The following is a 23,378-nucleotide window of genomic DNA, read 5'->3' as shown; positions in this document are numbered from 1 at the left end:
GCTTAAATTTTATTTTAGAAACTTAAATTAAAAATCTCTTATTTCCCTAAGAAGAAATTATATATGTATTACAGATATACATAAATTTTTAAAAGTCTACACAAACCCACATTTGTTTTGCTAAGTAAAAAAGGTAACTATGTATAAAAATAACCCTTAATAACACAGCAATACTCCAAATAAAATCTTAGGTTTGCCAAATTTTCAGATTAAAAAAAAAAAGGTACATGCTGTATTTGTATATCAGTCTCAGAAATTGATTGTGAAAGGAAGTGAGTTATTATCAGTTACTGTCTACATACTTCCAAAAATGAATTTTAGTGGAAATGATGTTAAAAAATTGATCTGCCCTTATTATTAAGTTTTTAAAAGTCTAGTCACAAGCTTTATCCGCTGGAGTTATACATCACATGACCTTCATATAGCCTGCTCAGAATTTTCAAAATGAACACTGACTGGTTGCAGGGAAAGACTGACTTGCCAAAAAATAATGTTGCTTTAAAAGATCTTTACATATAACCAACCACATATGCTAGTCACATATATATAAATGAAAGCTACCTTTTTCTTCACTACCACATTGTTTATTTTTTTCATTTAAATTAAAATGAAGCCATGTGCATATGGAAGTTTGAATTTAACAAATCACAATGCAGTTATGATATTTAATATCCAAGATAAAACAAAAAAATTATTTTCCATTATTTTGTGTTTATAATACCTCTTATGCTTAAAGACACGGGTGCCCCTTATCTTGTATCTATTTTAACAAGAATTAATCTATTATTCACAGGTGCAGGACCTATCAAGAACGAATTGTTCAGCTTTTCCAGAAAGTTAACTGCTTACCTAAGAATAAGGCTCATGTTTTTAGTTTAGTTTTTTTTTTTTCAGTTTAATCCTGGGCTGAATTTGACATAAATCAAACTGATATTTAAAAAGAATGCTCAATCTAGCTATTGCCCCTACAGAGCATTCTTACCTGATACATTTTGCTATATTCTTTACATCACAGGAATAGCCGTGTTGTTGTAACATAAACAATATATATTTTTAAAAGATTTATTTTTATAATTTCTCATAAGTTGTAACTGTATCAGAAAGATGATGACTCACCCTTATGGTCTGTTCATTACCTAAATGGGTCTTGAAATAACTGTTATTTGAAGGATATTTAACCTCCAAAACAGGGGTTCTCAAACTTCCTGGTCTCAGGATCCATTTACACTTTGATCCCAAAGATTTCTGATTATGTGAATTAAAATAACCATCTTACAAAAGAAAACATTTAGTGCAAAGATAGGCAACGTTTTACATTTTTGTTAATTTTTTAAATGTCTGGTTTAATAAAGACAGCTGAATTTTCATATACGTGTCTATATTCAATCTGTTGCAATATGTTTATTGGTTGAAGTATATGAATAAAATCTCTCCTCATACAGATATGTGGTTGGAAAAGGGAGGAGTACTTTAATAGCCTCCCTTCTTTGATACTATACCCAAACTCAACAAATAGTTTCTTAAAAATTATCTGCAATATAGAATATAAAATCGTATCAATGAATTTTTGTACTTTATTACATTAAAACCCATTAGTCTAATCTGCATTTTTGAATGGAACTTTTATCCAGGCATCATGATCATTCAGAAAATAATGATTTGCCAAGATAACAGTTATCTTTCAACTGTTGACATCATTTATTTATTAAATACCAAAAAATTACATCATTCATATCCCTACCAATCTCATTAGAATAGCCTTTTAGGGACTTCCCTGGTGGTCCAGTGGTAAAGAATCCACCTTATAATGCATGTGATGTGGGTTCAATCCCTGGTCAGGGAACTAAGCTCTCACATGTCGTGGGGCAACTAAGCCCACGTGCCATAACTACTGAGCTCATGCGCCTCAACTACAGAGCCTATGTGCTCGGGAACCCACACGCCACAACTACAGAACCCACACGCCACAACTACAGAGCCCATGCGCCCTGGAGCCTGCACACCACAACTAGAGAGAAGCCTGTGCACCACAACGAAGAGCCCATGTGATGCAATGAAGATCCCATGTGCCACAACTAAGACCCAACAGCAGCCAAAAATAAATTAGATAAATAAATAAATAAATAAATCTTTAAAAAAAAGAAAAGCCTTTTAAGTGTTTGAGCAGCTGGCAAGCTCACAATGGCAGACACACGTTTTCTAAAATCTAATTTTTACTCAAAAACTGGAATTTTATCACTGGCAACAAATACTAACAATTGCTTGCTTGAAGAGACAGGTTCATTTTGTTCATTTTCAAGAAAATGTCTACCAAATACTCACTTCTGAATAACTACAATTTGTCTGTTGCTCTTACAAGTGAAAATAATATGCCATGAAAAAAAGTGGCTAGTTCAGTGTGTATCTCACACAACTGCTTTTTCTTGAGAAAAACATACTACTTTGGTATAAAGCAGAAGCGCTTTATGTGTACTTCCCATTTCTTCACACAGAATATTAAAGAGGTTAAGTTCAAGGGTCAAGATATTAAAAATAAATAATTTTACTTCTTCATCAAGGATACTCTTATGCAATGATGGGTTTAACCTCGGGTGCACAGGAAGGAAGAAAACTATGCCTGCTAGTATAGTTTGGGGCCACTGCCTCGACTACAGCAAGGCACCAGCCAGTTTTACCCTCTGTTGTTTCTGTATCATTAGTGCAGGTATCTTAGCAGTATTATGAAAATAACTGACTTTACAGACCCCCAACGGGTCTCAAGTATCCCCAGGGTTCTGTGGACCACAGTTTGAAAACCACCACGTTAGACTATAAAGGCCATGTGTGATATCAAATCTCAGAACCACAAAATAGAATGCAAAGTTGTGAACATGTATATGTGCTTTTTTTTTCCTGAGAGAGAATTGCTAGCTTTCATCAGATTCTCAAAAAAGATCTGTGACCCAAAGGTTATCATGTTAACTTGGATTTAGAAATCAACCAAAACTCCACTATTAAAACACCACTATCAGTCAGGTTTCACTGATTTCTTTCACAAAATATATATTTCTGCGCTGAAAATATTCTGTGACATAGGGGGAAAATGACCATGAGCTCATAACAGTGATTTGGGAAACTCCATAGGAACTCTGAGTATTCAGAGGGGAATCCAAATGCACTTGAAATGTGGTCTCTTGCCATTCTTAAGGCTTAAATATGATTATCAGATTATTAAAGATAAATACAAGTCAAAAAGGAATTCAACTGGTTTATGACTTTTCATATAACACTGTATTCCAAGGCAAATATCAAATTGTAATTAGATTGTTATTTGTGCGATTATTTGTTTACCATCTGTCTCCCACACCAGACTTAGCTTTTTGAGGGGTACATATGTTTTGTTCATTTTTGTATCTCTTGCACCTAGCTAGCACAGTGCCTGCACATAAAAGATCCAAAATAAACATTTGTTGAATCAATTAATGGATAAATAAACCTTATGAGGTGGATAGGGCAGAAACAGAACGATACAGAAGAACCACCACAGGGGAAGAAAATTTCTCAACTGGGAAAATGAAGTACACCTGTCCATGACAGCATGACTGCTCAATTTTGCTCATGGAATAAGGATTTTCTGCCCTCCGTAGGTTATAGTCATTCAACCAAAATTTACTAAGCACCTACTATGTGCCAGGCAATTTTCTAGGGAGTGGGGCTGCTGCACTGCACAAGCATGCATGGTTTCTGGGTTCAAGGAGCTGACCTATGTTTTTCATCTATACTAAGATGCACTGTATTTCATCATTTTAACATCTCTGAGAAAAGCCTCTTGCAGTGCTGTGTCAAGAATTTAATTGGCATTTTTTTTCTTTTTTAGTGGTACATACAATATTGGGGCCTCTTACAACTGAGAATGATTTACCTAGATTTAGATTTAATGTCATGTTGTGAATAAGAAATGTACTGGATGAGCTTTCAAAGTCTTGTTCTGCTAAAAGTTTAAAAAGCGCATAAAGTACTTCTTTTTAAACGAAAATACAGACAGTTGATTAATTTGTACACTTCCTGAATCTATGAGGTGCACACTGGTTTACTTCTTAAAGTAATGTGAAAGGCCATCAACACTTTCTTTACTTTTCCTAGTCAAAACAGCTGCCATTGATTTGTAAACAACAGTAGTGCTATGAATGGATTTCGGTGTCACAAACCTTATTGAACCATTCAGGACTTCTCTTTTTAGCCAATGATAGCGTTGTAACAAATCCAGCCAGCATTCCCGCTGCAGCAACAGTACCAAGGAAAATTCCACCTGTCAAGAGTTTTGGGGGTAGGGCATGGAGGGTGGGGAGAGGAAAAAAAAAAAAACCCTTACGTTAAAAAGATGGACACAAGTAAGTTTCAGATACTATTTAAAAATCACTTTTGAATTTCGAGAAACGATGGCTAAGCAGCTCTTGGCAAAGGTAAATGACAGCGGCTGGGAAACCTGCGTGACCCTCTGGTTCCTGAGGCCATGCTAAGGTAGAAAATAGGCGCAGGGTCTCTTCCCCTCTTCCCGGGGACAACTGCGTGAAGTTTCTCCAGGGGAGAAAAAAGAGAGAGTGGGAGTTAGAAAAGGGAGGACACGAGAGAAACTGCAGAGGGAATGGGGGAAATGCAGTACATACAGAACAGCTCGCGGGACCAGCCCACGGACTAAACTCAGGGCACCCAAGCGAAGGTCTCCCTGGGCGGGGTGTGAGTGGGAATGCCAGCTCCAGCGCAGGCTAGGGCCCCGGGTGAGGTTACCCCGACACCCGCACCCCACCCCACCTTTAACCACGAAAAGCCGGTCATTAGTGGCCGCCGGAGCCCCCAGCCGAGAAGACGGCTCTCCAGTGTCCGTATCCTCTGTCTCCATGTTTATAAGCCTCCACTACTGCGTCCGGCGCCAACTGGGACCGGGTGGAAGCGAGAGCTAGGCGGAGGAGAAAGGTTCCGCTGCCCCCTCCATCTGTGCAACCTGAATACCGGTCCGGAGAACGACCTTTGCCCCAAAACTTCTGTCCTCCCCCGCGCGCGAGCGGGGAAGCTGCTGTGGCTGCACCCCGGGGGCGGTGTCTTCCAAGGTTGTCAACCAGGGAGGATCATTTGCCTGCTCCAAGGTGATGATCGCTGCACTTTAATATTGTGTCTATTTGAAACACTGCTCAGCTTTGACTCTAGGGGGCAGTGAGGGGTTGCAGATTGCGCCAGGAGCCCGGTCCCAGCCTGGTTAGAGACTGCAGCTCTGTTTCCCGGTGAGCCGTACACTATGTCTGAGGATTTGGCCGGCGTTAACATTTCACGATTCTAAAAAGTAGGCCTCAGCCTTTTCTCTGTACTTTGCTGGGAAATTTCGTAACAGTTGTCGCTTTAGGTGTAAGTGACAGGCTTTATCCCTGGAAGACTGCCAGCCTATGAGCTGTGTGGTGATGCGCTTCCTACCCCACGGTTTGATTGATTGTCCAGCCGAAGGGACTGGATGGCTAGCATGCTGAACTGAAGTGAATGGCACAACCGCAGCCGGGAGAGCAGAGGAGCACCCTAAGGGGTTGCTAACACGGAGCTTCAAGGCTGCCACAGAGCGGCTCAGCGCCAGCGGCCAACACACAGACCCGGTCTTCACAGACTGGGAGGCTAATTTGCAAAAGGTGGTGGATTCAGTAAGCGGCCATTGAGAGGAGGAGGCTGGTAGTCATAGAAAATCTTTTCAGCCTCTCAAAGACAGACACATGACATCATCTTTTAAAATGAGGCAATCTGTCATTCTTGTTCAGTCTGAACGACAACAGCAAAAGCCATGAACTTCTTGAGATGGGGATGGAGATCTTTATTCATTTTTATACGTCCCGGCTCTCAGGGTGTTACCTGGTCATGTATAATAAATAAATGTTGGATGAAAGAGTAAATGAATGCATCAGTTAAAATGCAGTTAATAGCCCAAACCTGGGCTCTGGTCCTAAGCCACTTCTCAGCTATGTGAACTTGATTAGGTTATTAGGCTCACTTACCTCAGTTTCCTCACCTGCAAAATACAGAAACTGATAGAACCCACCTCATAGTATTGCCATAAGAATGAAATGAAGCAGTGTAGGTAAAGGAGTTAGCATAGTGCCTGGCACAAACACTTACTGCATCATAGCTCTAGTTATTATGCCCTTCGATTCCAGTAGCTGTTTTGCAGCATTGCCTATAGAGATTTTTTAAAATTATAGATGCCCAGGGCCTACCACTGGAGTTGACGGCTCTGAAGGTCCAGGCAGGGCGGTTTAAAAGCTCCACTGAGCTTCTGATAATGAGCCAGGTTGAGCACTACTGCTCTGTTCAAATTTCTGTGTGGGAGAAATCACAAAGAATTTATTTAACTTTGGATTCTTTGGAAGCACAGTGTCAGAATCTGAAAGAGCCCTTTAAGCTGGCAAATGCTGTGCTAATTTGTTGAAGGTCCCGAGACTTAACCTTCCCCCTATACACAATGGTGACCATAGGAGCTAACATTTATTGAGTGTTTTCTGTGTGTCTGGCATTACCCTAAGTGCTTCAAATAAATTATCTCATTTAGTCTTCTCCATTGTGGACCAAAAACAAAACAAAACAAAAACAACAAAAAAACTGTTGCCTGCCATCCCAGTGAACAATGAATGTTGCCCTCCATCAAGCCATCAGGCACTGCAGCCACCCCCATGGCGCTCCCTGAGGGCAATTCAGGCTGCAGAAAAACAGGATACTGGTGATAGTTAAGGTGCATCTCAAAGGAATAAATTCAATGAGCCCAGACTCTTGCATCTTCCCATACTTAAAAAAGCACTAAAATCATTAACTTGAGATGTCTGGTTTTTGTGATTAGCAGTAATCTCTTGATGCTCGACTACATTTTTGTTTTTGTAGCAAAAACTCCTAAATATCCTGGCTCCTCCCTTACCTCTTTGGAACAGTTCCTCAGAGCTATCTGAGAGGCTGATTCCCAGGCTATAGTGCTAAGTAAGGTCTTCAAATAAAGCTTTTAGGTTATGCGTTTTCAGTCAAAACCATAAACTCTGAGAAACTAACTTGCTCAATGCACACAGCTGTGAAGTAGCAGAGCCAGTATTTAAAAGCAGCCGCATCAAGTCCTTATCTGCCCCCGAGGGGTCCTCAAGCTTGAGCTTGGTAATTGGACTCATCTGCAAGGACTTGTTGACCACAGATTGCTGGTCTCCAATCCCAGAGTTTTTGATTCGGTAGGGTTAGGGTGGGTTTTGAGAACATGCATGTCTAACAAGTTCCCGAGTGATGTTGATGCTTCAGGTTCCACTTGGAGACCGTCTTCTCTCTGTCTTATTCACAGTTTACACCTTTAAAATCCATATGAACAGGCAGTACTGAAATAAAATCAATCATTCAAAAACTCCCAACAAACAAAGTCCAGGACCGTTTTAACATTTGGAATTCTGTTCTCTCAAGACTGTTTAGAGAGAAAAAGTGCTGACTCCTCGACTCTCCCCATTCTTTGCTGTTCCCCCCAAAAAGCACAGAAATTTTTGATTTTAAGGATTATATTACTATTTACTGTTAGAAACAGAAGAGAGATAAAACATCCTTAAATTTAGGGAAGTTACAGTGTCCTGGACTCTGGAGCCTGTCTCCATTTTGAGACAGTAACTACAAACCCTGTTGGGCACCTGTCTGTTTTTATTTCTGAGCATGTGGTTCACAAACTTCTATCTTCTTTCTAACTCCCCAAAGTAAAGGACAGCTTTCCTCCTTCCTATGCAAAAGCTTACTTTCCCGGTAAACAGAGGGCAGAGAGGCAGTTAAAGCAAACCAACGGGTAATCTTTGCCTTAGCAAGCAATTTACATTTTGAGGATCCTTGTCAGATACACACCTTGGAGAGGAGGGACTGAGAGCTACTTGGACAAGGCGAGCTTGTGGGGGAATTACATCACCATCCCCCAGCCTATTGTGCCTTGTTCTCTCCCAGGTCCTGGGGGATGGTGATTTCAAGGCCTGGGAAACACGTCTGGTACAAGGATGGAGAGTCCCTGGCCCGGAGATTAGAACCACATTCCAGGCATCCCAAGTTAGAATACTTAAAGAAAACATATTTTAAAGACAATGTCACTCGTATTTCTATAGTGCACACAATTAGGTATTTCAGGTGCAATCTGATTAGCTGGTCTGTTCTAGGAACCCTGAAATCTCACCTAGACTGGTTTCTATGGAAATGCATGATGCAAGCTCCAAACAGGAGACTTGCAAACATTTGGAGCACAGTGCCTTTGCAAGACATTGACACTATTTCTAAAACAGCCAGACAGAGCATTCCAAGTGGAAACCAGTTATCAGTTCCTAAACAGTGCCCCGTGCAATGCGAGCAGGACTGCCTTTTCAACGGAAGCATGAGTCCCTTTTAGAAAAATGTAATAGAACTGTCTCACAAGCAAAAGAGCATGCTGGGAAAGCAAGTTCATCTGAGACAGACTCTGTTGCTATTTTGGTGTTTGTTTTAGTCAGCTCAAAGTCCATACCAGTGATGCCTCTGACCACATTCTTATTTCAAACCTTTTGGCCCCTGTAGATTCTATTTCAAATTGTGAAAGCTAGAAACCTGTTAGCATTGCAGTTCCCAGAATTTGGGTAGCCCTAGCTCTAGCTAATTCCAAACACTGATGGGCTTTTTTCCCCAACTAGTTTTTAAAAATATTTCTTGAGAGATTCAATTTCTCCCTGTTTGAAGTATGAGGTTGAATTCTTTTTAAAATCTCATAAAGATCACATAGGATCCTTAGTAGGATCATTCTTCTCACTACTTCCTGATATAAGATAGCTGTCAAAAATGTAGTGCAGAGATTAAAAATTATTGCCTAATTAAGTGTGTGCATAGAAGAAAAGATCCACTGGATCTTACACTGATTTATTAATGGAGGTTACCTTGAGCAAAGGGGGAGGTAAAGTTTTCTATTCGTATCTCTTATACTTTCTACCTTAATAAGTAAAATGATGACCAAAGCAACATTTTTACATATTTCTATAATGTTTGAATCATTTTTAACAAAGGACTTGTTACTTTTATGAAAAGGGAAAAAAAAGGAAAGAAAACAATAAAAATACTTTAAAATATATCACCTTATTTAAAAGATAGATTTTTCTGTCTAAGTAGAAATATTATGTAGGTTTCCAGAGTTACTCACCAGACTCTCCAGCAGGATATCCAGGGACAACACTCTTGGAAAGCAAGGAAGCAAGAGTGAGAAGCATGTGTCAGAAGGAGAGACTCCAGGCTGGCTGAGAACCCTGCATGGTATTTGCATCCCCTGGTGGACTACCAGAGCCTCTTGAATGCTTCCCAATATCTGCTCTGGATTCCCAAAGTTATAGCTATTTTGAAGTGCACAACAATCAATATCATGTAATATAAATGGCAAGTATGGTAATAATTCCTCTTCAGTGAGCTGAAACTAGACTTCCAAAGCTTGAGTCTCATTACTCACTTCCAGCATTTCATGCCTTATCTCTTAGAATTGCAGTCTGTAACTCCCAGGTTGAATAATATAAGTCTATCTTCATCACAGTAATTGAAATTTGCCATTACAGGTTCCTTCCTTTCATTTTTTCTTTATTAGAGTATCTTTTAATATTTTTCTACATTATCAGTTGAGTTGTTATTGATAGACCAGAAATCTTTTTGAAACGTGTTATAGTTCATCAACCACTAGATATTTTCTTTAAGAAAAAATGATGCACATAATTTCTTTTAACTATGTTCCTCGACTTTCTTGTGAGGATCAAATATGATCACATTTGTTCAAGTATTTTGTAAATTGTCAAGTATTCTGGCAACATAAAGCATGATTATTTTTAGTCCTGTGTGTGTATCCCAGTCGTAGAAAACCCTTTAACACTGCCAAAAGTGAAATATCTTTCCACTTATGCCAGTATTATCACTTTGCCAGTATTTCGTATACAGCCCCACGTTTCACTCACGTTTACTGAGATCCATGATATCAACCACTAGTGTCATTAGTGCTTATTATGTGTATTGTGTTTATTTTTATTAATTATCCCCTCTTATTCTGATGTATTAAAGATCATAAACTACAAAATGACTAAAAAGACAGGTTCTATTACATGTATGATAGAAGAGTGACTATATGAACTAGAAGAAGAAAACTTTCTTGACTAAATACTATGTTTAGATAGATTTTAGTTTCATTCATTCAGCAAGTATTAACTGAGCACCTGTTATGGTCTTGGCCCTGGCTTTACTGTGGTGAAGTCAAGAGGCACAGCTCTTGGTTTTTTGGAGCATATAGTTCCATGGCCCTCAATTTTCTAAGTAAGTAAGAATTTCATCAAGGCATTTTTTTGTTTCAACTTTTGTAGTTGATATTCTTTCTACCTATATTTCTTCTACTTTCTGCCTTAAAAAGTAAAATAAGGACAGAAGCAACATTTTTATTTCTTGCTTTCGAAATCTACACTGCTCAAGGTCACCCCTCTGAATATTAACTATTATTGCACATGTGGATATAGAGAGCCTAGGAGATGGGTCAGCACTTGTACTGAATCTGGACTGTGGGATCTTGGAATTCAGAGCGGGGCATGCGAGTAAGTGGCTAGTTCCCAGAAGTAGGCCCAGCAACTGAGACCCCAACAAATGACTCAGAAGCAAGTGGGCTTATTCTGGGGGACAAAGCACATGCCTAAGGGGTCACTGCAAGAGAGGTCTTCACTTCAGGTGGTCTAGTTGTGAGATGAAGTGGGAGGATTTCTCAATCATGAATATGACATCATGAGATCCAGGGCAGGGGAGAGAGTTCAGAACCTCAGGCAGGAAGGCTGGCATTACCAAGAGATTGGTTCACGGATAATAGGTCCTGACCTTGGGCAGAACTGAAGACCCAGAGATGGTAACTGGTCACTGCAAGGCACAAACCCAGTTAAAATAGCAAGGGCACCAAAAAAGAGACCATGGTCAGGAGCCCAGTTATCAGATCCGGAGCACTGAGAGTCAGCAGGACTCTGTGCTGAGTTAGCAAGATGAGGTGAGAGGCCCAAGGTTCCGTAAATAGAGCCTGATCAGGTCTTCAGCCCTACAGGCATGGAGGGCTGGAGGAGAGGAAGGGAAGCAGACAGGACCCCTGCTTTATTTGTGCGACTTGTTCATTTGCACGAGGGCCTCCATCTGGGGGGACAGGTGGAACTGGAATCCAGCCTGCAGTCCGCTCACCAGGACTTGTGCCCTAGTGCAGAGCTGCAAATGCCCCCAGGAAGGAGCACTTTTTCTCATTCACAAAAAGGTATCACATGGGTCAGTACTAGCTTTGGAAACATATTTGGAAACTTGATTTTCAGAAACTAGAAGCCAATTTAAAATATCCCAGCTGATGGGAGTATATCTCTTACCTTAAGTGTATTCAGGCAGAAAAAAAATCTTGAGAAAGATTTCAAAGTATCCAGGACTAGAGTCTCATAAACAATTGTATGGCTAAAGAAGTGCTAAAACGCATATAGATTCAAAGTGCCTTTGAAATTCAGAGAATAAGTCAGAAAAATGTTACTTCCAAAGAGTGCTAGCATGCTCAAACTACTTGACTTTACACAATTTGAAAAAATATACACGTGGCCTTTGGACAACTTTTTATAATTTTGACTCACCAACTATTGTGCTCTGTGTTTAAAAGAAGTGTCTAGGGCTTCCCTGGTGGCGCAGTGGTTGAGAGTCCGCCTGCTGATGCAGGGGACGCCGGTCCGTGCCCCGGTCCGGGAGGATCCCACGTGCCGTGGAGCGGCTGGGCCCGTGAGCCATGGCCGCTGAGCCTGCGCGTCCGGAGCCTGTGCTCCGCAACGGGAGAGGCCCCAACAGTGAGAGGCCCGCGTACCGCAAAAACAAAAACAAAAAAGAAGTGTCTGTGGTTACTTCTCACTGGGCCATACACTTTCACCTTAGTGACATATTTTACTGAGATTTGATGCTTTTGATTTACTTTTTCATATAAAAATAATAACCTCTTAGAATGGTACGATATAGCATGATAAAATATTTCACTATATAGTAAATTACATGCAATTTAAAAGAGAGTGTTTTATTTAGGTCAGCTGTACAGGGCCCAATGCCCTTTTAGAAACATTCAGAGCATTTGATGGATTCATTGCTGAGTGAACTATAAATAAATACAACCTCAAATTCCAGACAATGAAAATGTGCTAGGGGATACCTCAAAGCTGCCACCATTAATGACTCCTCTTTCAAGGTGAGAGAAAGAGCCTGGACAGGTTGTCTGGAAGCCAGGGTCAAGTTCCCAGCCCTGCCAGGCGTGGGGAATGATTGTCTCCACATCTCTTAATAGGGGCTTCACTGTCCTCCTCCGTAAGATGAGTGAATAGATCAGCACTCTTCAAAATATGTTTCATGGCATGTCAGTTCCAGAGCTGTTAGGTGCTACCTGGAAAAAAAGGCTGGGGGTGGGGGTGGTGTGTTCAAAGAAATTTGGCAAACAAGACATAACAGGTTGCTTTGCTGTAGGGCTTCCCAGAGTCTTCAAGAGGAGGACACAGTAAGCAATGATTCTGCAGGGAATCTGAGCATGGAACCCTTTGTTTAGGAGCATAGTGTATACTTTATAGTTTGAGAAATTCTGAACCAGCTGCTCACTAGGATTGTTTCTACCATCCGTCCCCTCCCCCCCAACTCTATGATGCTAGCTAAGTTTGGAGAAATGAGGCTATTTCATTTAGGGGGCAGAGAGCAATGCCTACCCTTCTTACAGCTCAAGGTCAGATCTAAAATTTAAGGTCTCCACCCAGCAGTTAGTCTGAACCCAAAGGGTGGCTGGATTAGTGAAGACCAGATTTCACTCAGGGGTCTAAGTTCTAATTCTACTTGAGCCAAAAATAACATCTCACTTTCCCAAGTCAAATTTAGAGCTATTCTTCCCATTCTAAGAGAGAAGAAAAAGGGCTATTTATTGGGGGGTAAAGGGGGGAAGCCAAAAGGGTCATGAATAATCTACTCATTCCAATCAATTAGGAAGTAAAACACAGTCACCAAAGCACATTCTGAATTGGTAGAGTTGAGAAACCAAAATAGACTGACTTATGGTAGAATTAGATTTACTATTTCAAGCCCTGCTATATATTTATCCTTATTTGGTTGCTTTTAACAGAGTTGCATGACTATGGAAATAGGAGTGACCTTAAGAGGTCATGTAGCAGATCATCTTGTATCCAGGAAGGATTTCACTCAGATTCTCCTAATTACAGATTCAGCAGCAGGTCCATCTTGACTCCTGACTGTAAGGTAACCAGTTAGCTTAGGCACATTCTTCTACATTATACATAATTTCTCTTAAAGGAATGCCGTGTGCTGTGGTTATGAGTGTAGCACATACTGGAGAAACCCAGTGGTGTGCTGTTTGCCGATCACAGTCTCAGCTTCTGGGGAAAATGGCCAAAGGAGTTCCACTCGCAGAGGCTTCATGTCACATGATCACGTGACCCAGTTGCCCTGGCCAAAGCACATCGGACCAGGATCACCACCAGACCCAAAGGCTGTTATCTGTAGGTCAGCAACTCTGCCAAACAAGAGCCCCATTTACGGGGGTGGTGACTGCGGTGGAGGGAAACCTTAACCATGTCATCGAAGAAGAAATAGATCAGAGAAAGTGTTAAAGGAGGAAGTAGAATCTCCCAGAGACACAGGGAGAAGCTAGACTAGGTAGATTTCGTCACGATAAATAAGAGCCTCTGAAATGTCCCCCAGATGGAATTAGGAACCTTGAATTATACTGTCTCCTATCCCTAGGACTTTCTGAACAGAAGCCGGATTAATATCTGATGGAGACAAGCTAGAAGAAATTCCTGCCCTCGTGACAGGTTAGAACTTGCAAGAAGGCTTATGTCACAGGACAGCGGCCAACTCAGCTCTGCCATCTCTGAAACTTGGTTTTGTCGGCAGAGCAAGAACCGATTGATCCCTCAGGGAAGAATCACGTTAATCAGGCTCATGAGTCTGAATGCCAGTTTAATACTACGTAATGAGAAATATGGTAAGAACCAGGACAGGAAGCCAGGTAACAGCCAGGAGGTGAAGTGTGACACCCCCCTTCTGCAGGCTCCGGCAGATCAAGGACACAAATAACAAGTAAGGAAAACTTCTAGAATGAATTGAGGGTTCACTAGGGTGGCTGGCTGTAAAATCAATCTTATAAAAATCTTTAGCTTTCCTGTATATTAGCTATAACTGATTAAAGTACAAAACAGAGAAAAAAGATCCTACTATGTGTTGGTCACAAAACTTTACTGACCTATGAGAGAAGACTTGAATATACGCCGTCTCTGGTTCAGAAAACTTACCTGTGCAAGTTGTCGATTCTTCTCAGTTTATAAATTTAATGTATTTCCTGTTGAAATCCAAATAGGATCATTTGAAAAACTTGACAAGATGATTCAAAATTCATCTGAATAATAAACATTCAAGAAAGGTCAAGAAATTTTTGAAAAAGCAGTACCATGAAGGGGGACTTGCCCTGAAATGATAAAATGCATGGTAAATTACATTAATTAAAGTACTAACCATAACAGGAATAGCTAACTAGATCCGTGGAACAGAATAGAAGTGTATCTAATAGCTTAGTAAACAATTAAGGTATTTCAAATCAGTGGAGAAAGTCCAAAAATGGTTTTGGGACAATTGGCTGGTTATCTGGAAAAAAAATTTAATTTCTATCTCATGTTACAATGAAACCATAAAAGTAATGAAAGAAAATATAGATGACTATCTACTGGAATACATCCTTGAGCTGGAGAAGAACTTTCTAAGCATGAAACCAAAGAAATAGGTATAGACCAATTTGACTATATACAGCTTAAAACTTCTCTACAGTAGACAGTGCAAATTTCTCACTTAACCCCATCTCGCCTTCACCCTTGCCTGCCCCTCACTTGCTGTTGGGAGTAGCCATGTGACCAGTTCTGTCCAATGGGCATAAGTAAGAGTCAGCTGGTATTGTCTCTTCCTCCTCTGCCTAGAACAGAGACCTGATGGCTAGTGCTGCAGCAGCCATTTAGTGACCTTAAGATGACACGCAGGAGGAGGCCAAGAGAGGGCAGAGATGTGAGCCCTCACATTGTCAACTCTTTGAACCAGTTCCAACAACTTCCTCTCTATGAGGTGCTTGTTATGTGAAATAATAAGTCCTCTTTGTTTAAGCCAGTGGAGTTGGTTTCTCTGCTACTTAAAATTCATTCCTAATAGAGTCTGAGCTTAAGGCAAAATACCATATTTCAATAAAAGGCAAATAACAAACTGGGAAAAATATTTGCAAAATATGTCATGAAAGTTAATATCCCTTCTGATGTAAAGAGCTCTATAATAAATAAGAGATAGATGAATGAAAAATGGAAAAGAATATGAATAGGAACATTAAAAAGTTCAAATGTCTAATAAGTTTGTGAAAAAATTTCAGCTTCACTAGTACTCAGAAAAATTTAAGTTAAAATAATAACCTAATGATTTAGCACCTATAAAAATTGTCAAACACTGGAACAATTATGATATTTTCTGGAAAGCAATCTGGAAAAATAATTCAAATGTCTTGGAATGTCCATGCTCTTTGGGAATCTGTGCAGAGAAATGGTTAAAGAGGTCCAAAGGTTTGCTACAAGGATGTCTCCTGCGGTTCTGTTGGTAATTGCAAAATGATGCAAATGGCAGAAACGTGCAATAATACAGCTCTGGTTAAGTAAATTTATAGGATTGCCCACCTTAAACAATGTATCCATTAACCTGCTGTAGTAGAGGCATATTTGTTGACACACAAAGATGTTCTTTATTCATCATTAAGTGAAGAGTAAGTTGCAAAGCACTTTAGTAAGGATGAAAGATTTCTCTTTTTGTCAATACGTATGTTTGTGTATTTATGTGTGTGAAAAACAGCATGGAAGAAAATGTATCGAGACACTAACATTATCTCTGGGCCTGGCCCACATTTTCTGATTATTTCTGTAATAAACATGTATTGCTTTTGAAATAAGAAAATCATTACTGTAAGAATATTCCTTGGTGAGCACAGAGTTGAAACACAGGGAATTAGGATTGATTATTTAATAGCATCTGGCCAAGATAAGCTGAGGTGTTTGTCTCATTATAAGGCTACCAGAACATTCTGAGTTACTCAAGCTTGTTCCTCTGCAAGATAATTCGTTGAACACAGCTGATGTCTGTTTCTGTGATTCTCCTTCGGCTGGCCTGTTCTGACAAACATATGTTTGCTTTAGATCGTTTAATGTTTTCAGGCCAGCTAAGGGTCCTTCTGCTTTTAAGGTAACTGCATTTCTTTGTTCTGATCCAGTCCAAGTGATTTAAAGTTGAACTTTCTGAAAGTAATCTGATTTCCGAGCTTCTGGGGGGAGATGAGGGTATGCCTCACTGTCGCGCCTAAATATTGGCTGAGGGGAAGGTGTTGGATTCCTATAGAAAGATAATTAGGACTGCCTTACAGCGGGAAAGCAAATGAGGGATCACAAAATGATCTTTTGACAACTCAAGCCTGTGAACTCCTGTGCTGACTTCTAATTTCCCATTTAGCATATTTCTTAATACCTCAAGCCATGAGCAAAGACTGTATTTCCCAATCTCATTTCCAAGCAATACTAAAAATGACTATTTCCCTTAAGGCAATTATAATCATGACCTTGCACGTGCCAGTTGGAAATTCTCCAGAATTTCTTTTTTAATGATGGAAAATATGTTATTAAACTAACAGCATGACTGATAGGGAAGTAGGCTGCATGGGAAAATATTGAAATTTATTATAATTACATCTATCAACCAGGGTCCCAGAAGGACATAGAAAACCTCTCAGGTGGTTCAACAGAAGATTCCTTAATGAAGGGTCTCTACAGAGGAGTGGGCAGGGTGAAGAGAGGTCAAGGCACCAGAAATGAAAACAGTGGGAAGCTGTTATAGACCCTGGCCTGAAGGGAAACGGGGGGCCCGGCGAGATCTGGACTCAGGCAGGAGGTCCTCACCCTGGCAGAAGGAGTGTCATGGAGAGATGTTGCTACTTGCTGAGCCAGGCACCAAAGCATGAAGGGAACAGGGAAAAACTGCCCTGCCTCCTGCAGCCAGTGTCCTCCAGTGCCTCCCACTGCCAAATCCTATCCGAAACCAGCCAAAAGGGACCCCTCGAGAACTCTTCGGAGCATGGAGAAAGGCAGGAAGCGTGAGGAATGGATCTGAGGGCACAAGTGGAGAATGACCATCTCCCTCCCTGAAGGGATGTTTTGTTCTTTTTTTTTTTTTTGCGGTACACGGGCCTCTCACTGTTGTGGCCTCTCCCATTGCGGAGCACAGGCTCCGGACGCGTAGGCCCAGCAGCCATGGCTCACGGGCCCAGCCACTCCGCGGCATGTGGGATCTTCCCGGACCGGGACACGAACCCGTGTCCCCTGCATAGGCAGGTGGACTCTCAACCACTGCGCCACCAGGCAAGCCCTGTTTTGTTCTTTGAAAGGAGATAACACATCGAGGACAACTTTGGCAATGCTCAGCTATGCATCCTCAAGTTTCATCTAAGTATGTTTTCAGAAATGTATCATTTTCAAGAGATACTAAAAAAAAATCAAGCCCACCGGAGTCTCAGAGAAATACACTGCTATGGACTGAATGTTTGTGTGCCCCACAGATTCATAGGTCGGAACCCTAACCTCCCAGTGTGATGCTATTTGGAGGGGAGGCCTTTGGGAGGTAATTAGGTTTGGACAAGATCATGAGAACAGGACCCTCCTGATGGGACTACTGTCCTTGTAAGGAGAGTAAGAAACCAAAGCTTGCTCTCTCTGTCCACCATGTGAGGACACAGTGAGAGGGTGGCTGTCTGCAAGCCAGGAAGCGAGCCCGCATCAGAACCCGACCACACTGGGACCTTGATCTCAGACTTCCAAGTCCCCAGAACTATGAGAAATAAATTACTGTTGTTAAGTCATGGTATTCTATCACAGCAGCCGGAGCTGACTAAGACACATACCTACAATTAAAAATGCATCTACTGAAGACAGTAGTAGCTATCGTTTATCAAGCACATGTTCGGTGCCAGGCACTGCCACATGCTTTACCTGAACGAGCGCATTTAATCCCCGCACCATTTGACATAGGAGGAAACTGTTGTCCAAGGAATTCTTCCTGTCTTGCTCCAGATCACATAGCCAGCCAGAGTGGAAGCTTCTGTCACTGGAGGGCAGCTTCTGTCACTGGAGTGGAAGCTTCTATCACTGGAGGGCAGACTGCTGGAACTGGTGCAGTGCTGCCAAAAAACAGTGTGCCCACCGTGCTAATGCCCAGGCTACTGGGGCGGGTGTTGGGGTCCTCAGCCACAGGAGGGCTGTGCGGATCTGAGAGACCACTGAGGCACCCAGTGGTTTGCTTGTTATCATCTGGTTTCTCTCTCTGGGGTGACAGTAGGAACACGGTGGGTCTCGTCCATCCCTGTCTCCATGCTCCCTGGCACACAAGCAAATACATGATTGGCACCTGATAGAACTGATGTTTGTAACTTGCATTCTTTCGCCCAGTCACCTCGTGCTCCCTCTCATCATCGGGAAGCCTAGCTAAATGTCTTTAGATCAGTGGTTTGGAGGTGCAGTTGAACACAGAGAAAGGTTGTCACTTCTGGCCTGGATGGCTAAGGTTAATAGCCCACTAGACGGCTCTGCCAGGGCGCTGTGTAGCGGGGCCAGCGTCATTAGCATGACGACAGAGCCAGATGGAGGCATGACACATGCAGAACCAACCGGATGTCATTTAAATGTCTGTAAGAGTTGTGGCCTGGCCATAAGGAAGATCAAAAGAATTCAAATTCTGGCCTGCAGTAAGGGGTTAGAGAAGGTTAACTGAAACCTTAATGGGGGTGCAGGTTTCCATCACACCCCATCAGGCAGTAACGTTGAAAGAAGATTTGGGAGATTAGGTCATGCTTCCACTTGAACCCAGGCAGCCAGGGCTTCAAGACTAACACTCTCTGTAAGGTGAGGACTTGAAGTCCCTCGGTGTCTGACTACAAAAGCTCACAGGTCCACCAGGGCTGCAGGTAGGATTGTCTGGGGCAAACGCAGGCTCTGACAAACGCAGGCTCCTCTGGGACACGCTGCCTGGCCAATAAGTGATTCCAACACCTTGAGAAGACAACCCAGGTTTTGGGGGATGATGAAATCATTCCTTCAATGGGTGAGCTATATTTCTAGTCCTAGGAAAGTTTAGTATTAGGCATGGATCTGTTTAAGTAAATCAAACCATCATATTCATACTTTTGTGTAGTTCAGGAATACGTTTGAAATCATTGAGGAACTCTGGGTGTACTTAGATTTCACTGTTTGTCATGAAGGAATTGGATGTATTAGCACAAAGACAGACTAGGCTTGTGATTTCAGTTTTAAATGTGTAATTAAGTAATTGATTTTAGACTTGTGATTTAAATTAAGTACAAAAATTTGATTAAATTTATAAACAGTATTGGAATGTTTAAGTGAACTGAGAATCACAGTATTTATAGGTTTAATTTGTTAGATTGATTACAGTTGTTTAAGTACTTGGAAAGGCTTTACTGCTTAGGATAGGCATTTGAAGTAGTTCAAAAGAAAACTGAACACATTAAATTTATAACTGCAGTTTTACATATTTGAGGGAATTTAATTAACCAACATGTAAATGGGAGTGATTTTTTAAAGGAGTTTTAGTCTGTGTAATTGATATAATTGGTCATTAATGAAAGAAAAAGTGAAATTAATTATTCTTGTTTTACTACATGTATAAATGGACTGAGTTGTAATTTGAACTCGGAGGTGCAAGGAAAACTGTTTGAAAATCTGGCATGGCTTCCTCCTTTCCAATTCCCTAACGTCTTTGCCCAAGAGGCTCAGGGGTCCCTGTGGCTTTATGAAATCAGTGGAGGGGCTCTCCACGAGGTCTTGGTGACAGGCAGTGAGATATGCCACCAACTCTAGAAGGGATCAGGGACTTACACTGCTTACAAGGTCAAAAGGAGATCTGGCTCTGCCTCTGGGGCAGGTGAACTCAAGAAAGCCACACATACTCTTTCTAAAAAGAAATATCCTCAGAGACAGGGGCCAGCATTGGATAAAACCAGACTACGCCTGAGAGAGCCCAAGATACATCACCCTCGCCTCACCCACAAACTCGCCCCCTTTACGCTTTTGCCTAGGTCAGAACTCTGGCCCTAGAGTAATATTAGCTGTTGGTATTTGTCTAGACACCATCACCACTTAACTCTGCCTTCAGTTCATACGGTAGCTGGTCTAAAGGAATTATAATTTGTATTTTAAAGACAATGAGCATTACTCAGCTTTTAATAATGCACAGATCTGGGGCCTGACAGGACATAACAGAAGGTACACTCATCTGGCTGGCAGTAATTAGAAATGGAGTGACACATTTTGAGCCAAGAAATTAAACAGCCCCCAAAAGGAAGAGTCAGTACTGTAAGAATGACACAGCAGTTATATCTCAGTTATCTACTGGAATCTCCAGCTACACTCACACCTGGGTAAATAAACTACAAGCAGCATCTCCAAACATGCACCTCAAGTCAGGACAAGTGTGACATCAATGGGGTAGGTACCCAGTAAGAACCTGTGCTTGGACACAAGGGGTTACATCTGGTGTCTCAGAGCTGGTTATGATGAAGCAAGCACAATGCCCTCCACGTAGTGATTTTAGTTAAGTTGAGCAAAGATAAAACCTAAGTTATGTGGATTCCAATTAAATGGGACAGGGACTGAGTAAAAGATGTTTTCCCCCATGGACAGTATAATTTATTTTAGACCCCAAATTGGCGTGGTATAATTGATATGTATCTGAACAGACTTTCCAAAACACACTCATATCCTTGAGAAGCACTACCTTGCTATAACTGATAGGAAATATGTCTGTAATTTTTGAAGGCAATCTAAGGATTTCCAATGGTTATCTTAATTTTTTAAAAAATGTACTCGACAGTAAAAAAAAAAAAATCTTTTAGTAAGACCATCTTTTTCATCTACCAATTAGATGCACTTTCCTGGGGTGGGAAGTGAGATGGGGGCCATCTTTCCCGTGTTGGTCGTTACCGCTGACAAGCAGAGTTGTGCGTAGTCTGGGTTTATTCTCAAGCACCCAGTTGCTAGCGTTACCAGTTTTGAGTGCCTTGGTGAGACGGCTGGCTGGTTCCCTGACATCTGAATTGCAGCCGGGATGGGGGGTGTTTTTGAACTCAACACTTCCAGTGACGGCCTCCTGCAGTCCACCTGCTTGGTTGTGGCAGAGATAGAACCCCCCAGGAGATCCACTTTGGTGGTCTTGCTTTGGGGGGTCATTCCCGGAGGTCAGCCTGAAGAAGGCAACTCCAGCCTCTCAACAATTCTTTAAGCCTGAGTTCCCTGTACTGAATCTCTTTCTGCTTAAGATAACAGTGGTTTCCGTTTCCTGGCTCTGAACTCTGACACAGTGGAAATGAGAAAGGGAGACAGTTGAAAGAAAATCCAAAGGAAGTAGTGAGAGGACTTGACATTATGATGTGGAGACAAGGCAGTGAGAGGTGCCTGAGAAGGTACTTGGAAATGAGGAGCACCGTGAACCCAAATACGTGGGGGAGGTGAGGTTTGTTCAGTTTTAGACTCTGCATTTGCCATGTTAATGGATCATGTAAGGACAAATGGCTATGGAAGGACTGGAGAGTGACAGGGCCTGAGGACAGAGATTTAAGTCAATCAGCAAAAATCTAGTAACCAGAAGTGTGTGGGGTTAGATAAATTCCTTGAAGGAAACATTGCAAAGAAAAGAATTGAGAATAATTCCTTATTATTTTATATTTTTATACTTCTAAAATAGGGAATCCCCTGGTGGTTCAGTGGTTAGGACTCAGTGCTTTCACTGCTGGGGCCCGTTGTTCGATCTCTGGAACTATGATCCCGCAAGACACGTGGCACGGCCAAAAAAAATAGTTTGCTTAAAATAGAAGTATAACATACAGTAAAGGGCACACATCTTCGATACTCAATTCAATGAATTTTTACAGAGTAAACACAGTTGAATAAAGATCTAAAACGTTACTGTCACCCAGAAACTTTCCTTATGCTTCCTGCCAGCCAAAAACCCTTCCAAAGGTAATGATTACTCTGGTTGCCGTCACTGCTGATTCTTCCTAGTTTCTGAATTTTATAAATGAAGTCGTGCAGTATGTATTCTTTTGTATCTGCATTTGGGTTTGTGTTTTTTTTTTAAACTTAACATGGTATTTGTGAGTTTCATCCATGCTGAGCATTTACCAATAGTTTGCTCATTTTTATAGTGTTTTATAGTATTTTTATATAGTATTCCATTGCATGCCTATCCCACATTATATTTATGTATTCTACTCTTGATGCGCATTTGTGTTATTTTTAGTTTGGGGTATTATGAACAGTGTTACAAAGAACATTCTTCTTGCACGTGTCTTTTGACGCATTTCTGTTGGGTGCATAACTAGGAGTGGAAGTGTTGGGGAACAGAGTATGTGTTTAACAGATTCTGCCAGACGATTTTCCAAAGTGGTATTTTCAGTTAACTTTTGCTGCATCACAAACCACCTGGAGATGTAGTGACTTAAAACAGTAACTCACTATTCTTTGGGTCAGCCGAGTGGACTGAACTCATCCGGGATGGTTTGTTTGTGCTCCGTGTGTTTGGGCTGGGTTCAGTCCGGAATTAGCAGTCAGCTGGGGGCCTCATCCACTTCTCCGGCAGTTGGCTGGTTGTCTGTAGGAGAGATGGAGCTAACTGGACAACGAATCACTCTGGCAAGCCAGCCTGGGCTCATTCACTTGGTGGTGGTAGCAGGGTTGCCAAGAGCAGAAAATGAGAGCAAACTCCAACATACCAGCTCTTCTCAAGGCCTCTTCTGGTATCACATTTGCTAATGTCCCATCATCCAAAGCATGTCACACGGCCAAGCCCCATTTCAAGGAATCTCCACAGACCTTTTGGAGGGAGAAACTGCAAAGTCAGTTGCAAATCATATGTGTCAGTTGCAAATGCACACACAGATGGGAAGAACTCGTGGCCATTTTAAAATCTGCCACAGTATTTGTTCCAATTTACGCTCCTACCAGCAGTGATGAGAGGTCAGTTGCTCATGTCCTCACCAACACTTGGTATTACCGGTCCTTTTCATTTTAGCCATTCTGTTGGGTGAGTGGTAGCATTTTGTTGTGTTGTTAATTTTAATTTTCCTGGCGACTAATGCTATCAAACACCCTTCATGTGTTGATTATCAATTTGAATATACTTTTTTGGAAGAGCCTATTCAAGCCTTTGTCCAATTTTAATTGAATTATCTGCCTTCTCAATTATTTATAGGATACACA

The 23,378-nt window shown here is 41.4% G+C and overlaps 2 protein-coding genes across 2 annotated transcripts in view; both read right to left on the bottom strand.

The window, feature by feature from the left end:
* Positions 1-5,013, bottom strand: part of TMEM242 (transmembrane protein 242) — a 44,975-nt gene extending 39,962 nt beyond the window's left edge. Inside the window, exons 1-2 of the mRNA XM_060167835.1 lie at positions 4,792-5,013; positions 4,188-4,288 (exon numbers count right to left, since the gene is read on the bottom strand). Of these exons, the coding sequence (XP_060023818.1) occupies positions 4,188-4,288; positions 4,792-4,879 (189 nt within the window). The 5' untranslated portion in view covers positions 4,880-5,013. The remainder of the gene's footprint in view (positions 1-4,187; positions 4,289-4,791) is intronic.
* Positions 5,014-14,384: 9,371 nt separating this feature from the next.
* The window catches only part of LOC132530910 (uncharacterized), a 29,235-nt gene continuing 20,241 nt past the window's right edge, over positions 14,385-23,378 (bottom strand). Inside the window, 1 exon segment of the mRNA XM_060168402.1 lies at positions 14,385-14,509. The gene's annotated coding sequence lies outside the window, so the exon portion shown is untranslated.

This window comes from Lagenorhynchus albirostris, chromosome 12 (genome assembly GCF_949774975.1).
Source record: "Lagenorhynchus albirostris chromosome 12, mLagAlb1.1, whole genome shotgun sequence".
NCBI classification, from domain to species: Eukaryota; Metazoa; Chordata; class Mammalia; order Artiodactyla; family Delphinidae; genus Lagenorhynchus; species Lagenorhynchus albirostris.
The sequence above is the reverse complement of the archived record's forward strand: the minus strand, read 5'-3'. Positions and strand labels throughout refer to the sequence as shown.